General features: G+C 45.0%; 1 protein-coding gene across 4 annotated transcripts in view; it reads left to right on the top strand.

The window, feature by feature from the left end:
* The window catches only part of RTN1 (reticulon 1), a 136,986-nt gene that overhangs the window by 102,236 nt on the left and 15,386 nt on the right, over nt 1-19,364 (top strand). For 3 of the 4 annotated variants that reach the window (XM_081192191.1, XM_081192190.1, XM_081192192.1), the window contains exon 4: nt 18,874-19,081. In XM_081192191.1, coding sequence (XP_081048317.1) covers nt 18,874-19,081 — 208 coding nt within the window. Of the gene's footprint in view, nt 1-2,124; nt 2,382-18,873; nt 19,082-19,364 lie in introns of those variants that run through there. The other variant, XM_081192193.1, reaches the window with a different exon arrangement.

Raw genomic sequence — 19,364 nt, 5'->3', positions numbered from 1 at the left:
TTATTATTATTATTATTTAGGCGCCAGACAAAAATGTTCCTCTTCAACCAGGTCTTTTGGCTGATTGACATCCAATGCCCTTTTAAAATGTGTTGGGGATTAGGGGAATTATTGAGCTGTTCTTGTTTTTATTTTTGTTATGTACAGTGGCACCTTGGAAGTCGAACGGAATCGGTTCCGGAAGTCCGTTCGACTTCCAAAACATTCGGAAACCAAGGCGTTGTTTCCAGTTGGCTGCAGGAAGCTCCTGCAGCCAATCGGAAGCTGCGTAAGCCGTGTTGGATGTCTGGTTTCCAAAAGAACATTTCTGAGCACAATTCCAAGTGTTGGTGCTGACCTTTAAAGCCCTAAGCGGCCTCGGTCCAGTATACTTGAAGGAGTGTCTCCACCCCCATCATTCTGCCCGGACACTGAGGTCCAGCGCCGAGATCCTTCTAGCGGTTCCCTCACTGCGAGAAGTGAGGTCACAGGGAACCAGGCAGAGGGCCTTCTCGGTGGTGGCGCCTGCCCTGTGGAACGCCCTCCCTTCAGATGTCAATGAAATAAACATCTGACTTTTAGAAGACATCTGATGGCAGCTCTGTTTAGGGAAGTTTTTAATGTTTGATGTTTTATCGTGTTTTTAATACAGCGGTACCTTGGTTTAAGAGAAGCTTATGTCCCAATGATATCTCAGCTCCCCAGTGAAGATGCCTCTGGGGGAGCCTCTAGCTCAGAAGGGGAACCTTGCTCTTCTATCCAATCACAGAAGGGGATGGAGAAAGCCAGGTGTTACTTATGGGTACCCAGATTGCCATCCGTGTATTAGGTGGCATGGAAGAAATCTCCATGTCAGAGAAGGGCCTGTGAAGTGGTCCTGAAACCCAATAGTCTAGCTAACCTCTGGAGCACACTACCGGTGCCTAACACGAGACAGATGTGAGCTGTGGCTATGTGGGTGATTCTGGGTGATCCTGTCGATTTCTGTCACTTCTGTCACTTTCTGTCGATTTCTGTCTCACTTTTCCGTTCTTGAGCTTGGCTTTCCACATTTCTGCATTAGGCTGTGATTTCATTCGGAAAGGTCCTCAAAAATTATTTGGCACCATAGTGCAGACCTTTCCTTATAGGCACGTTTGTGTGCAGTTTTGCCTGCTGTACAGATTTTTTTGCAAACTATTTCCCCTAATGGAATGTGTTTTATACGCTGTTTTCTTTAATGTGTGCATTTTTGCACACATTACTTGGTGTTGCAAAATTCGGAATAATGCAAATTTCGAACCACGACCCTGTGTTTTCGTTTGCATATTGATTCAAAAAGTGTGAATTGGCTACGATTGCCTGGAAAACCAAACCTCCATTCATCTCTGTGCCTAGTTGTGTGAGGTCTGTTGGATGCTGCCAGTGTGTTGATTTTGCTGGTTTTACATACATATTCCCAGTATGGATTATGCTGGAAGGGTCCCAGTGAGCATGGCAAAGACTCTCTGGCATGCACAGTAAAGCACAATTTGTGATTTAGTGCTGGATCTTGATCTCTGCTTCCTACCCTGCCGTTCAGTGGTGGTGTTGGCATATATGTCTGGGAAAGCAGGATTAGGAGAGACCAGATGGGCTGGAGAGGAGAGGCAGAATCGGCAGCCTTTGCCATACAAATCCCAAGAAAAACACTGGATTTCTTGAAATTATCAAGAATTTTCTGGAAGAGGCCGAGTGTCTGCTGGCTGTAAACACATAGCAAGCCACACCCTTATTCTCTCTCTCTCGCCCTCTCCCCCTCCCCACCATTTCTCCCTCTTCTCCCCCTTTCCCCATCCACACCCAATTTGTTTTTGTTCCTTCGCTGTCAGGTTTGGTTAACCGTTCCGCCAGCTTAACATCATTAAGCGTCTCCTCTTACAAAAAATAAAATAAAAAATAAAAATAAATCTCCATCATTCCTATTACTTGCAAAGCAACTGCAGCATCCTTCCCTCCCTTTTTTTTTTACAAAAGAAACCGGTCCCCAGGGCAATCGCAGCATCCTTTTTGCTGATTTGCTGCAGTGGCGACTGCAGCGCTTACACTGTGCCCTCCCCCCATCTTCCTCTCTGTTCTGCTTAACAGCATCCCTCCGTAGCCAGTGCAAGGGGGGGGGGGGGGAGAGAGAGAGAGAGAGAGAGAGAGAGAGAGAGAGAGAGAGAGAGAGAGAGAGAGAAGCAGCGGCAGCAGCAGCGGCAGCCGTGCCGAAACCCACTCACCTCTTCCTGCCTTGGAATGCTTGAGTGGTAGGAAAAGGCAGCACCTGACTCTGAGCCCGAAGAAAAGGTACCCAGCCGTTCCCTTCCTCTCCCCAAGCAAGATGCAAGCCAGCGCCGATTCTACGAAGATGGAATGCCTCTGGAGCAATTGGAAAGGCCAGGGTATATTTTTACACAATTCTTCTGCTCCGGTTCTTTTCCTTCCTCTTTGCATGCCTGAAAAAGATTGCATGGGGGAGACTCGTCGCGGAGAGTATGCGTGTGTTTTGCATCCCATTATTATTATTACTACATCTGCTTCTTTACCATCAACATCTCCAGGGCCCTTGCATGCTTTTAATGTTTTCTACACATTTCCGTTTGGAATTACTGCTGTCTTGAAAACAGAAACGAGAGAGGCATCCCAGGCTGGCGGTGGTCTTTTAACGGGGTCTTTTATTCCCCACTCCCATGTGTTTCCATTATTATTATTTAAATGCAACATCAGCTTTCCTTCTCGCTGAGAAGGTTCGTCTTGCCTATTGCTGGGTTTTGAGTACGGCTGCCCTTAAATTAGCGTGATCGCTCAGCCTAGTGCTTGGGAGAGGCGATCAGGAACCTGGAAGGGGGGGGGAATGTGTCTTTCTCTGGTTTCGGCTGCTCTGTGGTGGTTGTGTTTTGGAAAGAGCTTAGTGCATCGGTTTTGTTTTGCTTTTGTCAAGGGACACACCCATTGTGTTAGCTCTGGTGAGACCATTGCAACTTGGGCGGCAGTTCAACTTGGTCTTGAGAGCCCGTTGCTCAAGCCATCTTACCACCTTTTCCTATCACCTAACTTTGGTTTTTCCCACAGCCAAGGACTTGGGCTTTTCGAAATCTCAGTGTGCCGCTGAAATAAACCATTACCTATTGTTTTTATTTAAAGCCCATCATATTCCCAAAATAGTTCACGGTCGTGGTCATCTGTTGAGGAAAGGAAGGCAAGCGAATAAGGTGCTACCCTTCCGTCACTAGAGATTTATTTTGAACGCTGTCCCACTGGGTGTGGCAGTCTACCTTCTCCTTGCCTTAACACTGCTTTTCAGCCATTTTTATGCAGACTTTGCGGTTCTTTGCAACCTTCCTTTGTTGTAGTGGGAGAAACAACTCTGTTTCCCTGCACAGCGATCTGTCACGCATTTTACCAACCTTTTGTTTTGTCACCTTTCTTCATTTTGAAATACTCCTTCGTTTTGCCAAAGCACATCTTTCCCATCAGTGTAGAAACAGCATGTTTGTGTTCCCCTGGAATGTGAGGTTTACATTCAAGCTGTGTCTAACTGAAAGGGCCTGTGTGTGTGTGTGTACGTGTGTCTATTCAGATGTAATTTCAGAACACCGCCAAAAAAAAGAAAGAAAACCGACCGCCTTGTTAACTCAAATGTGATTTGACAGTCCTTTGTTGAATTGGGATGTTGTTGTTTTGACGAATGAGATATGAACAGGGTGTGTTGAAATTGAAATTCCTTAATGCAATCTGGCTCAAAGATTCCAAATTTTTCAAAATGATGCTTCTATATAGAATGTAAAATAGATGTTCCTACCATTTATCAAATGGTCTATAGTATCATCTGATCTTGTAAGAAGATTTGAAGGCTAGGATTTCAAAAAGACAGATGTGTTTGCAGGAATGAAAATACCCCGGTATTATTATTATTATTATTATTATTATTATTATTATTATTCTGATGAATTGTAAGATAGAATCTTCCATCCACTAACTTTTTTGGGGAAAGACGTGTTTGCTAAGCGAAACTGTTGAATTAACCTTCACATGACACAATGCTGTGCATATCTGCTCAGAAGTAAGCCCTGTTGAAGTCAATGAGGTTTACTCCCACGTAAGTGTATAGGATTGCAGTCTTAAAGTCAAATTTGTGGGTTGTTTGTAGAAAACATGTCTCTCTTTTTTTTAAAAAAAATCTACCACCATAGATGTCATATGTTGTCATTTATTTCCACCTCATCTGTTTTGAAATCAATAGCAGATATTGCTTAAAATAGACTGGAACGCCACAGCCCATATGGCAATAGAAATCTACAGAGCTGGAACAAATCCTCAGTATTTGCTTACTGCAGGTAGGGCAAGTGTGATAAAATTATTTCTGAATAAGCCATGTAATCTGCAGGTGTAACACTCTAAAAGCCATACTCGTGAGTTGTTATATTGGAGGGGGGAATATAGATCACCATTGGGGGGGAGGAAAAAAAGAAATTTTGATTTCCTAAGAAAGTCTGGACATTTTCCCTTGTCTTTGGTCATTTAATAGAAATGTGCAAAAATCATAGTTAGACACGGATACGGGGATTAGACTGAAAGGGAAATAGAATGGTGCCTTGAGAGGTGGATGAATATATGGACTGAGCGAAAAATTTTGTGGGTTTAAAAATGACCAGCAAACTAGGCTTCTCAATCATAACAGCATTTTCGTATGCAAAGGTTTCAGGCAAAAGCTGATCAACTAAACGAGCTTTAGAATGCCCAGCCTTACCACATGCTTTTTGTAAACATCATGTGGTGATTGAAATTGGCTGAAGAACACCATGGCAGAAATCTACAGTGGGCTTCAAAATTCAGGGGGGATTAGAGGGCTGTTTGACCTATTCCCACAGAAACAGATCTGAGTTTCTTCTTCTGCCTACTATTCTTCTCCATTTCATTTCTATACTGATTTATATTTTTAAGAAAAATACATTAAAGCAGTGTACAACCTACATTAAAACATCAAATAAAGCGATCCAGAATAAAACATTCCTAAAGAAAGTCAGATATAAAGCAACTTAATTATCAGGAAACTAAAATGTTATCTTGAAGATTTCAAAACGTTACAAAGGAGGTCAACAACAGAATGCACATTTAACGCAGCAACAGCAGTAGATATGTTCTGTGCTTATGATAATATTTTATTCCCTTGCTAATTATTCTGTTTTAAATGTGCATGTTATATTTGACCTTAGCAATGTGTTCTTTCAAAATGCTTAAGATAATTTTTTTCCTTTGTTAACTTTGCCGCCAATCCTGCCAATGGCGGCTCATGGCGGCTGGCGGCTGTGGAAGCTCAGGCTCAGTGACCTGGGTCTGCACTAGGAGGCAGCCTCTGGCCTCTTCAGCAGCCTTGGCTTTTGTAGCTGGAGTCAGTCCAGACCCCACCCTCCCAGGCCAGGAAGCGGGGAAAGGCCTGTACGTCAGGGAGCAGGTCTTCCAGGGCTCACAACCAAGATGGTTTGCCGTAAAAGCACACCTCAAAAGGGGCCAATCCTGGCTTCCTTACAAATGTGCCTGTTTGGTAACATGATTTGCAACACCTTGCAGAGCAATTCACAAGTTACATTTTTACCTAAAAAATGTAATGTGCAGAGAGGCTTTTATTTTTACCTTTGTCAATTTATGATGTTCCTTTTCCTCACTCTGCAAACCAGATTTCTTCTGGTGGGTTTGTGGGCATGGAGCGTAGATGGGGAACCTGAAGCTATAGAAGGGGGAGAGAGTCGATTCACCTTGCAATCCTACCTAATTCACAATTTTTGAAGCAGTACGAGAGACAAGGCACAGCCAGGCTTCTTTTTTCCGCCCTTAATTTCTGCAGTGTGGCTCTCCAGCCAAGTAATAGGGGAGGTTGTGCGTAAACATGCACATACCTGTGAAAAACAGCATGCAATACTGCATCATACTAGGAGAAATTGCTCTGCCAAAAAAAAAAAGTATATGTTAGGCAGATTTGCATACGAACATGCGCAGAGGAGAAATTCGCATTGAAATGCTGATGGATCTTCACAAGGGCATTTTTCAAGCAAGATTCGCAGACTGATGTGGAGAACAGACCTGAAGGTTGGAAAAACGAGAAGCTGAAAGTGACAGCTCCGCTCGTCCCTACCTGTGGCCCTCCAGATGTTCTTGGCTCTCCCATCAGCACCACAAAACATGTTCAATAGGGAGCGACAGTTCAGAGAGAGATGGAAGGCACCAGGTTCCTCACACCTGGCCTGTATTAATATTACCGGTGGGAATCCAGCAACAACTGGAGGACCATGTGTTCCCCATCCCTGTCTTGCATAAACATTTGTTGTTGTTTAGTCGTTTAGTCGTGTCCGACTCTTCATAACCCCCTGGACCAGAGCACGCCAGGCACTCCTGTCTTCCGCTGCCTCCCGCAGTTTGGTCAAACTAATGTTGGCAGCTTCAAGAACACTGTCCAACCATCTTGTCCTCTGTCGTCCCCTTCTCCTTGTGTCCTCCATCTTTCCCAACATCAGGGTCTTTTCCAGGGAGTCTTCTCTTCTCATGAGGTGGCCAAAGTATTGGAGCCTCAGCTTCAGGATCTGTCCTTCCAGTGAGCACTCAGGGCTGATTTCCTTAAGAATGGAGAGATTTGATCTTGCAGTCCATGGGACTCTCAAGAGGTCTCCTCCAGCACCATAATTCAAAAGCATTAATTCTTCGGCAATCAGTCTTCTTTATGGTCCAGCTCTCACTTCCATACATCACTACTGGGAAAACCATAGCTTTAACTATACGGACCTTTGTCGGCACAGTGATGTCTCTGCTTTTTAAGATGCTGTCTAGGCTTGTCATTGCTTTTCTCCCAAGAAGCAGGCGTCTTTTAATTTCGTGACTGCTGTCACCATCTGCAGTGATCATGGAGCCCAAGTCCACCACCTCCTGAAGGAGTCCATTCCACTGTCAAACAGCTCTTACTGTCAGAAAGCTCTTCCTGATGTTTATTCAGAATCTCCTTTCTTGTGACTTGAATCCATGAGAAAAGCTGAAGTTTGTGGTTGGCTATCCTATCTCCTCTCAGTCTCCTCTTTTCCTGGCTAAATTCCATACCCAACTCCCTCAACCGTTCTTCATAAGGCTTGGTTTCCAGACCCTTGATCATCTTGGTCGCCCTCCTCTGCACATGTTCCAGTTTGTCAATAGCCTTCTTAAATTGTGGCGCCCAGAACTGGACACAGTATTCCAAGTTTGATCTGACCACGACAGAATAGAGCGGTACTATTATTTCCCTAAATCAGGACACCATACTTACGTTGATGCAGCCTAGAATAGCTTATTTTGCTGCTGCATCACATGTTGACTCATGTTCAGCTTGGGGTCTATTAAGACCCCCAACATTCTTTTCACATGTACTACTGGCAAGCCAGGTGTTCCCCATCTTATATTTGTGCAGCTGGTTCTTCCTGCCTAAGTGCAGAACCCTACATTTTGCTACCATATTGTTAGTCAATTGCTCCTCTGCCTTGTGGGCTGTGTTGCCAGAACTTTCCAGCACAGTCTGGAGAGCCAGCATGGTGTAGTGGTTAAGAGCGGTAGTCTCATAATCTGGTGAACCGGGTTCGATTCCCCGCTCCTCCACCTGCAGCTGCTGGGTGACCTTGGGCCAGTCACACTTCTTTGAAGCCTCTCAGCCCCACTCACCTCACAGAGTGTTTGTTGTGGGGGAGGAAGGGAAAGGAGAATGTTAGCCGCTTTGAGACTCCTGAAGGGGAGTGAAAGGCGGGATATCAAATCCAAACTCCTCCTCCTCCTCCTCCTCCTCTTCTTCTTCTCCTTCTCCTTCTTCTTCTCCTTCTCCTCCTCCTCCTCCTCCTTCTCCTCGGTTTGCAGCAACTCTTCTTCTGTGCCCTGTGTTTGGCCCTGTTTCTGGGCCCTCTGTGAAATTTCTGCTGTGCCTCTAACCTCCCGTTTCTAAGTAGAAGAGTCTGCCATTTTCTCCCTTCCTTCCTATAGTTATCCATCTGTAGATGGGCTAAGTTCCATCTTCCTTGCTTGTTAAAATCGTTAAAATGTAGGTGTATTAACTCACCCCCCTCTAGAAATGGGAGGCAGCTGTTTATAAAAGATAAAATGGCCATTATTAAAACTCCCCTACTCAGTTCAAGCTCCACCTCAAACTGTGGTTTTTGTTAACCACAGTTGAAGAGCCCACACAATGGTTTGACCTTCCTGCTGTACATGAGGCAGAGCAGGGTTTTGTTCATTTGCTATCATTTTCCTTCGGCTCAGCGCTCAGGTTCGTAAGTTCAGCCTTGTTTCCATGGTGCGCCTGCAGCCTCTTAAGGCAGAACAATTCCCCATCTCCATGACACAACAGCCTCATGAAGAGAAGCCACAGTTCTGTGGCTTCCTAATGGTTTGTGGATTCAGACATAACAGCAAATCTGGGTTTGAAAACCAGCTTCAAACCATGGTTTAATTTCTTGGGTGGCAGCCCTCCCAAGCCATGGTGTATACCTCGGTTTACGAACTTAATCCGTTCTGGAAGTCCGTTCTTAAACCGAAACCGTTCTTAAACCACGGCACGCTTTCCCTAATGAGGCCTCCTGCCGCCGGTGCCCTTTCACCGTTTGGATTCCGTTCTTAAACCGAGGCAAAGTTCGCAAACCGGGACACTACTTCCGGTTTTACGGAGTTCGTAAACCGAATACAGTGTGGTACCTCGGGTTAAGAACTTAATTCGTTCTGGAGGTCCATTCTTAACCTGAAACTGTTCTTAACCTGAGGTACCACTTTAGCCAATGGGGCCTCCTGCTGCCACCGCGCCGCCAGAGCACAATTTCTGTTCTCATCCTGAAGCAAAGTTCTTAACCCGAGGTACTATTTCTGGGTTAGCGGAGTCTGTAACCTGAAGCATCTGTAACCTGAAGCATCTGTAACCCGAGGTGCCACTGTTGTTCGTAAACAGGGCTGTTCTTAAACCGAGGTACCACTGTATGTGGATGTAGATTCAAGCATAACTCCAAACTATGGTTTTAGAAACCATGGTTTGGCATGATGTCTAAATGTTCCCCAGGAGGGAGGGGCAGCGTTTGTATATTGCATTCTTTCTCCAACATATGAAACCCTTTGTAGTAGCCTTTGGGATCCAACCCATTGCCTTTCTAAGAGCACCAGGTTTTTTGTGTGCTTGTGATGTGTTTAAAATGGCGGATTCCTCATCGGAATGATGAACAATTCCTCATTTTAGGTGAAGGATTGTGGGTACTGTAGAAATTAGACTTTCTTCCGAAGTATATAGTATGGCGCCTGGTACCTGGTAATATGATGATCCTTCACCTCATGTGTTGCAAGAGGCTGGACGAGATCAGGATGAGGAAGGTGATTTGGTTATGTAGTGCCATCAATGTACATATCAATAGCAGAAAGCAAACGGGCAGGTCTCTGCCCCATGGAGCTTACAGTGTAAATTTTGGCAATGAAGGTTGGGGGTGGGGTGGGGAAAACAACAACAGTGTTGACTGTGTGTCAGTACCAATACAGGTACTTAAAAATGTTTTTTTCCAGGTGTCAGAGTTTCCTGTGAGGTAAATCAGTTCTGGCACCACAACACTGGTCTAAAACAAGGCTTTTTGCTATTGCTAAGCACATGTCCAGAAAACCCTGTTGGATGAGTCAAAGGGTCTGTCTGATCCTGAATCTTATTTCCAAGAGTGCTGTTAAGGAAAGGGCTTGAAGGCAGCACAGGAGGTGATATTCATATAGAGAGAAATATATATATACTGGCTCCTAACATGGTTCATTTAGCAATCACAGCTTATGTCAGAGGTGGGGGACCTCAGGGTCAGGGGCAAAATGCAGCCCTGTGGTCCTCGCTGTCTGACTTTTGGGGTGCTCCAAGGCCACGCCCCTTCTCCCCAGGGCACTTGCCTCTGGCCCCACCCACCACTGCCATGTGCCCATCACATGGTTGCTCAGAAGGGAGTGAAGCTCTTGGGCTGAAAAGCGTTCCCACCCCTGGCTTATGCTGTATCATTTTAGGGAAAGGAAACTACATTTCTGCACATTTCTTCAGTGAGGGGTCTTTAAAATACATTTTTGGGTGTGAAGAATTCAAATCTGTTATTTTTGTGATTGGGCTTGGTAAGTCTACATTTGATGAAGCAGCCTTCGGAAAACCAAATATTTTTAATTTTACCTTCTGAAAATGATAAATAATAGTAATAGTAATAGTAATAATAAATATGATAATATAACTGCAAGTACTTGGCAATCCTTTTTTAAGGATTTCTATGCAATTTTATATACACTTAATTTACCAAGCAATACTAAATTGTATTAATTTAACTTAAATATATTTTGAATTGCCAAGTTGCAGTTTTTTAGCACCCCTCATTTTTGGAATTTGAAAGCTAAAAAATTCCACACGTCCTATGTTGAGGGCGATCTAATCCTCGTTTAAGGTCTTGTAATACAGTGGCCATTGCCCCAATTTGTGGCAGCAAATTTCATAGGTCAGTTATGCATTTGGATTAGGAAGGTGCTGTCTTCCATGTCCTGACATTACCAGTCACTGGATCAGTCCCAATTTCTACTCTTACAAAAAAGGGAGAAAAGCTTCTCTCTATCTACCTTCTCCAGACCCTGAGTAATTTTATAAACCTCCCTCACAATCCTTCCCTTCGCCATCCTTTTCATCCAATTCAGAAGTCCTAAATGCTTTAACCTGTCCTCACAGGTAAATTTCTCCAATCCCCTGATCATTTTCTTCACCACTTTCTCTATGATCCCATTTTCAAGATTGAATGACTAAGAGCAATGCATAATGTTGCAAACATAGCTATGGTGATAACCTTTATGATACCTGCAGTTTTATTGTACATTCCTTCCCTGACAAGCCATAGCATAGAATTGGACCTTTGTGTAGTTGTCTCTTGTTAAGCACATGTCTACCACATGTCTACTATGTTGATGCTGAATGAATGCCAAAGGGTTGGTGAAGTGTTACCTCTCCTTGCAGAAGCCATGCTGCTTCTTTCACAGCAAGGCTTGTTCTTCTTTCATTAGAGACATGTTTAATTAGAGAAAAATCCTTACTGACATTTGTTAAGGATTGAAAATTTCTTATGGACTGTGTGTGAAAGAGAAAATGAATTTGTAATAGTGGAATTTGAAGACTGAAAAAAATACTGGTTTATAGAAGATAGAATAGTTGGATTTTAAGGGATGAATATTATATATAGCTGCAGGACAAAGAGCTGAAAGTCCTTTTGCTCCATTCTATCTTTAGCTTTTCCCTTCTTTCCTTTTTCTCTCCCTTTCCCTTTTTTAAGTTCTGTCATTTTCTTGCCTTTTTTTCTTTCTGACTTTCTTCTTTCTTAAACTAAGTTTTATCTTAGTATATTGTAAGAAGATACTTTTTATTGGGTATGTATTTTTATATATCTGTGAGTAAGTACAGTGGTGCCTCGCAAGACGAAATTAATCCGTTCCACGAGTCTCTTCGTCTTGCGGTTTTTTCGTCTTGCGAAGCACGGCTATTAGCGGCTTAGCGGCTATTAACGGCTTAGCGGCTTTAAGAAAAAGGAAACAAACTCGCAAGAACTCGCAAGACGTTTCGTCTTGCGAAGCAAGCCCATAGGGAAATTCGTCTTGCGGAACGACTCAAAAAACGGAAAACTCTTTCGTCTAGCGAGTTTTTCGTCTTGCGATGCATTCGTCTTGCGGGGCACCACTGTATCAATAAATAAGTTAACAAAAAAGAGAGGTTTGTTCTTCTTTAGCTTTAATATTGCTTTCTACTCACTTCCCTGCAAGAGAAGATAGCTTAAATGCTGTGTGTAATTTGCTGGCTCCTCTTAGGTTTCTCTTTTAAAAAATGTTTTAAGTGACTACTTGCGTATTCTAGTTCAGAAATAAATAATTTCGCACCTGAGCTCTTAAAAACCTTTCTGGTGTATGCTGTCCAGACCCAATGACTTGTGAGTGGGAAATTTGTAAATTACTCTTTGAACTTCATATTTTGGCCCCTTTCTTCAGATGCCCTCCTGAAAGTGGGGGAGGAGGGAGGGAACCAGATTCATGCAGTTTTCTCCTTCTAAAATCTCCTGCATTGAAGACTGATGCATATAAATCATATGGCGTCTCTGCAGTTTCCCTGCCCTAACACTTCAATCTACCCCCATTGACTGGTGTTATTTAAAGATTTTTTATTTATTCTTTGCCTCAGTGTTGTCAGCAAATTATTTGTTTTGCAAATTATTATTTTTTACTTGTTAGTAGACATTGTTAGAAGGTTCCAGAAAAGAAACTGGCATATAGTATGCATCAAGGAAATGAGATAAGAGGCATTTTTAATGTGATCTGTGCCAATTTTCAGATGTGAATTCAAGTTGCCTCATCTTTTGCTGGTGAATAATGGCCATGACAGTGAGCAACAAGAGACTGTTGCATTGGAAGACAGGGAATCTCTTTACAGTGGTACCTCAGGTTAAGTACAGTGGTACCTTGGGCTACATACGCTTCAGGTTACATACGCTTCAGGTTACAGACTCTGCTAACCCAGAAATAGTGCTTCAGGTTAAGAACTTTGCTTCAGGATAAGAACAGAAATCGTGATCTGGCAGCACGGCGGCAGCAGGAGGCCCCATTAGCTAAAGTGGTGCTTCAGGTTAAGAACAGTTTCAGGTTAAGAACAGACCTCTGGAACGAATTAAGTACTTAACCCGAGGTACCACTGTACTTAATTCGTTCCGGAGGCCCGTTCTTAACCTGGAACTGTTCTTAACCTGAAGCACCACTTTAGCTAATGGGGCCTCCTGCTGCTGCCGTGCCACCGCCATGCAATTTCTGTTCTCATCCTGAAGCAAAGTTCTTAACCTGAGGTACTATTTCTGGGTTAGCGGAGTCTGTAACCTGAAGCGTATGTAACCTGAGGTACCACTGTATATAGAGTTAGACCATTGGGCCATTTAGCTCAGTAATGTCTACACTGACTGGCAGCAGCTTTCCAAGTTTACAGACAGCGGACATTCCCAGCCCCACCTGGAGTTGCCAGCATTTGACCCAGGGCCCTTCTGCATGCAAAGCAGACGCTCCGACACTGAGCTGCAGCCATTTTGGCCTCAGAGCTGCTGCCACCCCTTGGTCTACATCTTTTGCCAGGTGATGAATCTGCTTGTTTGTTCAGGATAAATCTCCTAATGAGCCAGCCCTTTCCCTTGTTTTCCAGTAGTGCTGTCAAAAAACGAATCCCTGTCAGTAATGGTTACAGTGGTGCCTCGCAAGACAAAAAGAATCCGTTCTGTGATTCTCTTCGTCTAGCGGTTTTTTCGTCTTGCGAAGCAAGCCCATTGACGGATTAGCGCTATTAGCGGCTTTTAGCGGCTTATCTGCTGATCAGATCAGCTGATAAGCGGCTTAGCGGCTTAGAAAAAGGGGGGTGGAAGGAAAAAAACCCAGCAGGAACTCGCAAGACATTGTCGTCTTGCGAAGCAAGCCCATAGGAAATTCGTTTTGCGAAGCACCTCCAAAACGGAAAACACTTTCGTCTAGCGAGTTTTCCGTCTTGCGAGGCATTCGTCTTGCGGGGCACCACTGTACGTCCATAAGTAAGCGCTTTCATTTATTTCTCCCAAGCTGAGATTTTCACCCGCCTTAAAAAAAGCAAGAACCGTAAATCCACTGTGGATCTTGCATAGTGGCTCACAGTGAATTTGATTCACTTCCCTTAGAAGGCCATGCCTGGACTTTTGCTGGTGCAATGGGACTTCCCACCGCCTCTCTTCTGGCTTGAAAGCCAACAGAAACATATAGCATACGTCAGGCTGGGGTTGATCTAGCTCAGAAGCATCTGCCCTGACAAGTAGCAGATCTTTAGGGGTTCAGACAGGAGTATTTCCCAGCTGCATTTAGGAATGCCAGATACTCAACATGAATGTATGAAGAGTTCACTGGATCAGACCAGTGGCCCATCTCATCCAGAATTCAGTTCTCACAGTGATGCCTTGGATCCTTTGCATGCAAGACACATGTTTTCCCTGTGAGCTGCAGACCTCCTCCTGGCAAGGGTGTTGGTAACCATCTGGAGGACCAGCTCAGAGCAGAAAACAACCAAGAGCAGGCAACAGAATGTTGTAGTGAGTAACGGGGAGCAGGTCTGTCTTCAGATTCAGGACCCTGGACAGCTCTTGGGGACTGCAGAGGTTGGCCACAAAAGCACACTTTTCAGTTTTGATTTTTTTAAAAAGTCTCCAGCTTAAGCAGAGAATCATAGAATTGGAAAGGACCACAAGGGTCTTCTTTTGCCCAAATGAATCTTTTGCCCAATGAGGGACCCAAACCCACATCCTTAGATTAAGATCCAGTGAGTGGATGGTGCTGTGGGTTAAACCACAGAGCCTAGGACTTGCCGATCAGAAGATCGGCGGCTCGAATCCCCGCGACGGGGTGAGCTCCCATTGCTCGGTCCCTGCTCCTGCCAACCTAGCAGTTCAAATGCACGTCAAAGTGCAAGTAGATAAATAGGTACCACTCCAGCAGGAAGGTAAACGGCGTTTCCGTGAGCTGCTCTGGTTCGCCAGAAGCGGCTTAGTTATGCTGGCCACATGACCCGGAAGCTGTACACCGGCTCCCTCGGCCAGTAAAGCGAGATGAGCGCCGCAGCCCCAGAGTCGGCCACGACTGGACCTAATGTTCAGGGGTCCCTTTACCTTTATCCAGTGAGCAGCTATTTTGCATTTCCAGTGGTTGCATGTTTATTTCTCAGTGGCTGCATGACGACTCCAGGTCTGTAGACACAAGCTGCTGTCTCTTTGACTGGGACCTTTCGGCGCCAGCATTCTCAAGGACTGGGGGTGGCCCCATCTCCTTCCCCTGACAGTTCAAGGTGATCTTCAGTAGGTCTCCCTCCAGAGGGTCCCTCAAGCGGATCCTCAGCTGTGCTTCCTGGGGACCCTGCCTGCTCTGCACGGTCCTCAGCCTGCAGGGTGTCTGGCTCATCCTCAGAGGACTCAGTGCCTGGTGCCCGGTCAGGGCTCAGCACAATACAAATGAGAGAACAAGGAAAGATGGCTTACAAAATCAGGATGCTGCGTGGAGGAGAAAGGAGTAGCATTGACGGGGTGGGGACATCATAATAATAATAATTACACACACACACACACCACCCATCTGGCTGTGTTTCCCCAGCCACTCGGTGCATACTTATCCTTACAAGCCACCTCTTCTTATATTTCTGAAGGAGCTACATAAAAAGCTTCCTGTCTGCAATTTTTACAGATGTGTGCGTTTTAAAATTCTGCTAACTGATTAGGGTTTTGGTCCATCCAAATGTTTCCAATGAATTAATCAGCTGAATTCTGCAGCTCTGCAGAGTTTTTATTCTGTGAACTGCCCTGAGACCCCCAGGTATAGGGCAGTGCATATATTCAATAAATAATAATAATAAAGAATCAGCATGTAAAGACCTCACAGTCCTGCCCTCGAAGGATTCAATGCTAGAACTCTGACTAGATTAGACATGGAGGTTTTACCCGAAGTCAAATCCGAAACAAATTCGGAGTGAAACATTTGAGAAATTTCGAAGTAAGGCAAAACTGTTTTAAGACCAGTCACGTTTTCCATGGGTGGCAGCAGCTAGCACACCATGAGTTTGTCACTGAATTTTGCCACGTTTCCCTAAAGCAAAACCCAATTTGGCTAATTTGGCATTTCCTCCATGGACAAACCTCTGAGGAATTTCAGGGGAAGATGAAAAGAGCTTTAATAAGACTAGGAAATTTTCCCTGGGGAATTCTAGGCGCCGCTGGTCTTCCCTGAGTCAGAGACACTAAGGAAATAAAAGAGGGAGATGAAGCAAGGCAAAAAAAATGAAAGAAGGTAGATGACAACAAACTCTTTACATGGAGAAATTGCCAGCATCAATAAGAAATTCTTCAGTCCCTACACAGGGATAGATGCTTGAGGCGTACAAAAGCTATTCATTATTCATTCATTTGGCTGGCAGATGATGTCAGCAGCTTCTCCCTCCCAATCTCCTGTGCATACACCTCCCAGCCACAGGTTTTGATTCCTTGTCGGATCTTTGCTGATGCACCTGAATTAACAGTCACCCCTTTCTTCTCTTCCTTCAAACAAATGCACGCCATGTCCCCCCCCCCCCGCTTCAAAGAGGGAAAGGCATCTTCAGAAGAAAGGGGGAAGTGTCAAGGATAAGATGGCAAACGGGAGCTTCTGAGTCAAAATAAATGCTAACGGATCATTATATAATTAGCCAAGAATTCTGACAGCGGGTGGTGGGAAGATCTGTGCATTGCTGTGTCATCTGGGTAGGCAGATGTTTAAAAGCTGGGCTATTCGAGACGTTTTTGTGAGCTGAGTGGTAGATTTCCTGCATTGGACCAAGAATGCAGCTCTTCATCTGTCCTCAGAATTCACCAAGCCACACTGCACAGTGTCCCCAAATGTTTTTGCATGTCTGGAATGTGCCCTTGGATTCTTGCTTGTCTATGTGCCGTGTTTTTCGCTCTATAAGGCGCACTAGACCACAAGACGCACCTAGTTTTTGGAGGAGGAAAACAAGAAAAAAAAATATTCTGAATCCCAGAAGCTAGAACAGCAAGAGGGATCACTGCACAGCTAAAGCAGCGATCCCTCTTGCTGTTTGGCTTCGGTGATAGCTGTGCAGCCTGCATTCGCTCCATAAGACGCACACACATTTCCCCTTACTTTTTTAGGAGGGAAAAAGTGAGTCTTATAGAGCAAAAAATACGGTATGTAGAAACCAATCTGCACTGTGTGGGTATGTGAAGTCCTGTAGAAACTAGCCAGTTGTACAAAGGTAACATTTACATTTGTTGCTCACTTTTGCCCATGGCCCCACTCACCGCAGCCATATGGTCCCCCAGGAGGTTAGTTAGAAGGGGCCTCCGGACTGAAAAGGTTTCCATACCCCTGAACTAGTTCACCTTTGAGGTCACTTTCAGTGCTATGATTCCATACCCAAAAGAGCTTCTCCACCGGTATTGTTCAGCCTGGACACTGAGGTCCAGCTCTGAGGGCCTTCTGAAGTTACAGGGAGCCAGGCACAGGGCCCTTTTGGTGGTGGCACCCTCCCTGTGGAATGACCTCCTATCAGATGTCAAGGAAATAAACAACTCTCTGACTTTTAGAAGACCTCTGAAGGCAGCCCTGCATTGGGAAATTTTAAATGTGTGATGTTTTACTGTGGTTTTATAATTTTCTGGAAGCCGCCCAGAGTGGCTGGGGAAACCCAGTCACATGGGCAGCATATAAAGAAGTAGTAGTAGTAGTAATTCCTAAGTAAACTCATTATTCAATTGCCACCTGAGGCTTACAAGGAGCAGGGGTTGTTTGGTGGTGGCTCCCTTATTGTGGAAGTTCCTCTAATTTAATTTGCAACAGATTGGTTCACAATAAACTTTTGTATTGCTAGGGCTTTTAAATCTTTCTCTTATTGCTCCATTTTAAAATTAATAATATGAATTACAAAAGCAGCAGCAACAACATTTTATAGCTGTTGAGATTTGGGCATATTTTAGATTTTTGTTTTAAACTTTTACAGTTAGCTGAGATTCATGTATGCTACCTTGTGGGTCTGTTTGGATCAAAAGGGGTTAGGAATCGAAAGCCCATTCAGCAGATACTCACATGTCCATTTTGTGCTTAATAGCTTGGGGAAAACTCTGGGAAAGGCTGCACTTGGTAACTCTCAGCTTGTGATGAGCCCTGCAAAGCCCTGGCAAGACCTGGTGCTGCCAACTACCAGGCGAAAGTTTCCAATATTTTCCAAGAGCAGTCTTAACTAGCCTTTAGCTTACAGGATAGGGACAGGGCTATAGTAGAAGCAGTTCTCCAAGCATGTTGGAATTATATTCCTGCTGGTAATTTGTGTTGCAGAAGGGCTTGTTCCCTGAACAGAGAGAAGTAGTTTGTGTAGGCAAGTGAGGAGCACCCTCTTCAATTCAGACCAAAATATCTAGAGTTGAAGCTCTGGGGCTGGCTGGAGTCTGGATGATACCTCGCACATCAGCTGCTAGACAGGGAGGCTGAGCAGCCTAAACAAAGCCCCTCTGGTCTCTTCAGGGCTTCCTCTGCTCTCACTGACGTCCTCTTTGGACTTACCAGTTCCCTTGATGATGATTCTATTTATTTGTTTCCCGGCATGGCACTTATATGCAGTTGCGCATGAGCAGAACGAGTGTAAGTGTGTGTGATACCTGTCTATAGAGACACTTGTCCAGAGCAAGTGTGGCTGGAAACACTCCAATTCATCAGACTAACCACCTAACCCCAGCAAAACAAGTGCACCTTAAGCCCATCGATAAGGGCAAAGGGTTAAAGCAGGGGTAGGCAACGTAAGGCCCATGGGCCACAAGCGGCCCACAGGGGTCATTTAACCAGCCCACGAGCCTCCCCTGAACCGAGCCACTCACTTGGCGAGTCCCTGCGCACTGCGCTAAACTGGCACAGCACAGCACGGGGACTTGCTTCTGTGGCGCTGGAAATCACGTCTGTGCATGCGCAGATGGTGAAAATCATGTCTGCGCAGACGCAAATGCCGGAAATCGTGGGCGTGATCACTCAGTCCAGCCCATGGAGGGATCTCCGCTGGAGTGAACCGGCCCAGGCGAGGTAAACCTTGCCGACCCCTGGGTTAAAGGCATTTTGGCAACCAGTAAACTGCACTGAATGAATTTTAATGGACTTAGCCAGCCTGGCTTTGCTAGGCTGGGCTGTTCGGCTCTGTTTACACAACTGTAATTATTTACTCCGGTTGCAACTTTGCCAAAGAGCTCATTACTCTTGTATTTGCAGTGGCAGGCTTCGTTGTCACCATTCCAGAGTCTGGTTTTAACGATTTGCCTTCCCTCCCCGCCCCGCTCTTTCTCTTCCCAGCTATTGACCTGTTATACTGGCGTGACATCAAGCAGACAGGCATCATGTTTGGGAGTGTCCTGCTGTTGCTCTTCTCCCTGACCCAGTTCAGCGTCGTCAGCGTGATTGCGTACCTGGCACTAGCGGCTCTCTCCGCCACCATCAGCTTCAGAATCTACAAGTCAGTCCTACAGGCTGTGCAGAAAACCGATGAAGGCCACCCATTCAAGTGAGTGCTCTGCAATTATCACCCAGGGCACTTAATTTTGCCAGCAAAACTATTGGCAAAACCTATTTGGTGTTTCGCAACTTTCTGACTAGTTGCAGGACCTTAGCCAGACCTAGCAGAGTACACGCAGAATCCACGGAAGCAACTGGCGACTTGGCTGCAGACAGGATAGACGAAGCAGGAACCAGGAACTTGTAGTTAGGTGTTTATTATATTCAGTGGACTATTTACAGGAACAGAACTCGTATCTTTTGCTAGCTCTCACACGACTCAACTCCTACAC

The sequence above is a fragment of the Podarcis bocagei genome (assembly GCF_964188305.1).
Source record: "Podarcis bocagei genome assembly, chromosome: 1".
In the NCBI taxonomy this organism is placed as follows: Eukaryota; Metazoa; Chordata; class Lepidosauria; order Squamata; family Lacertidae; genus Podarcis; species Podarcis bocagei.
This window is presented reverse-complemented; position numbering and strand designations above follow the sequence as displayed.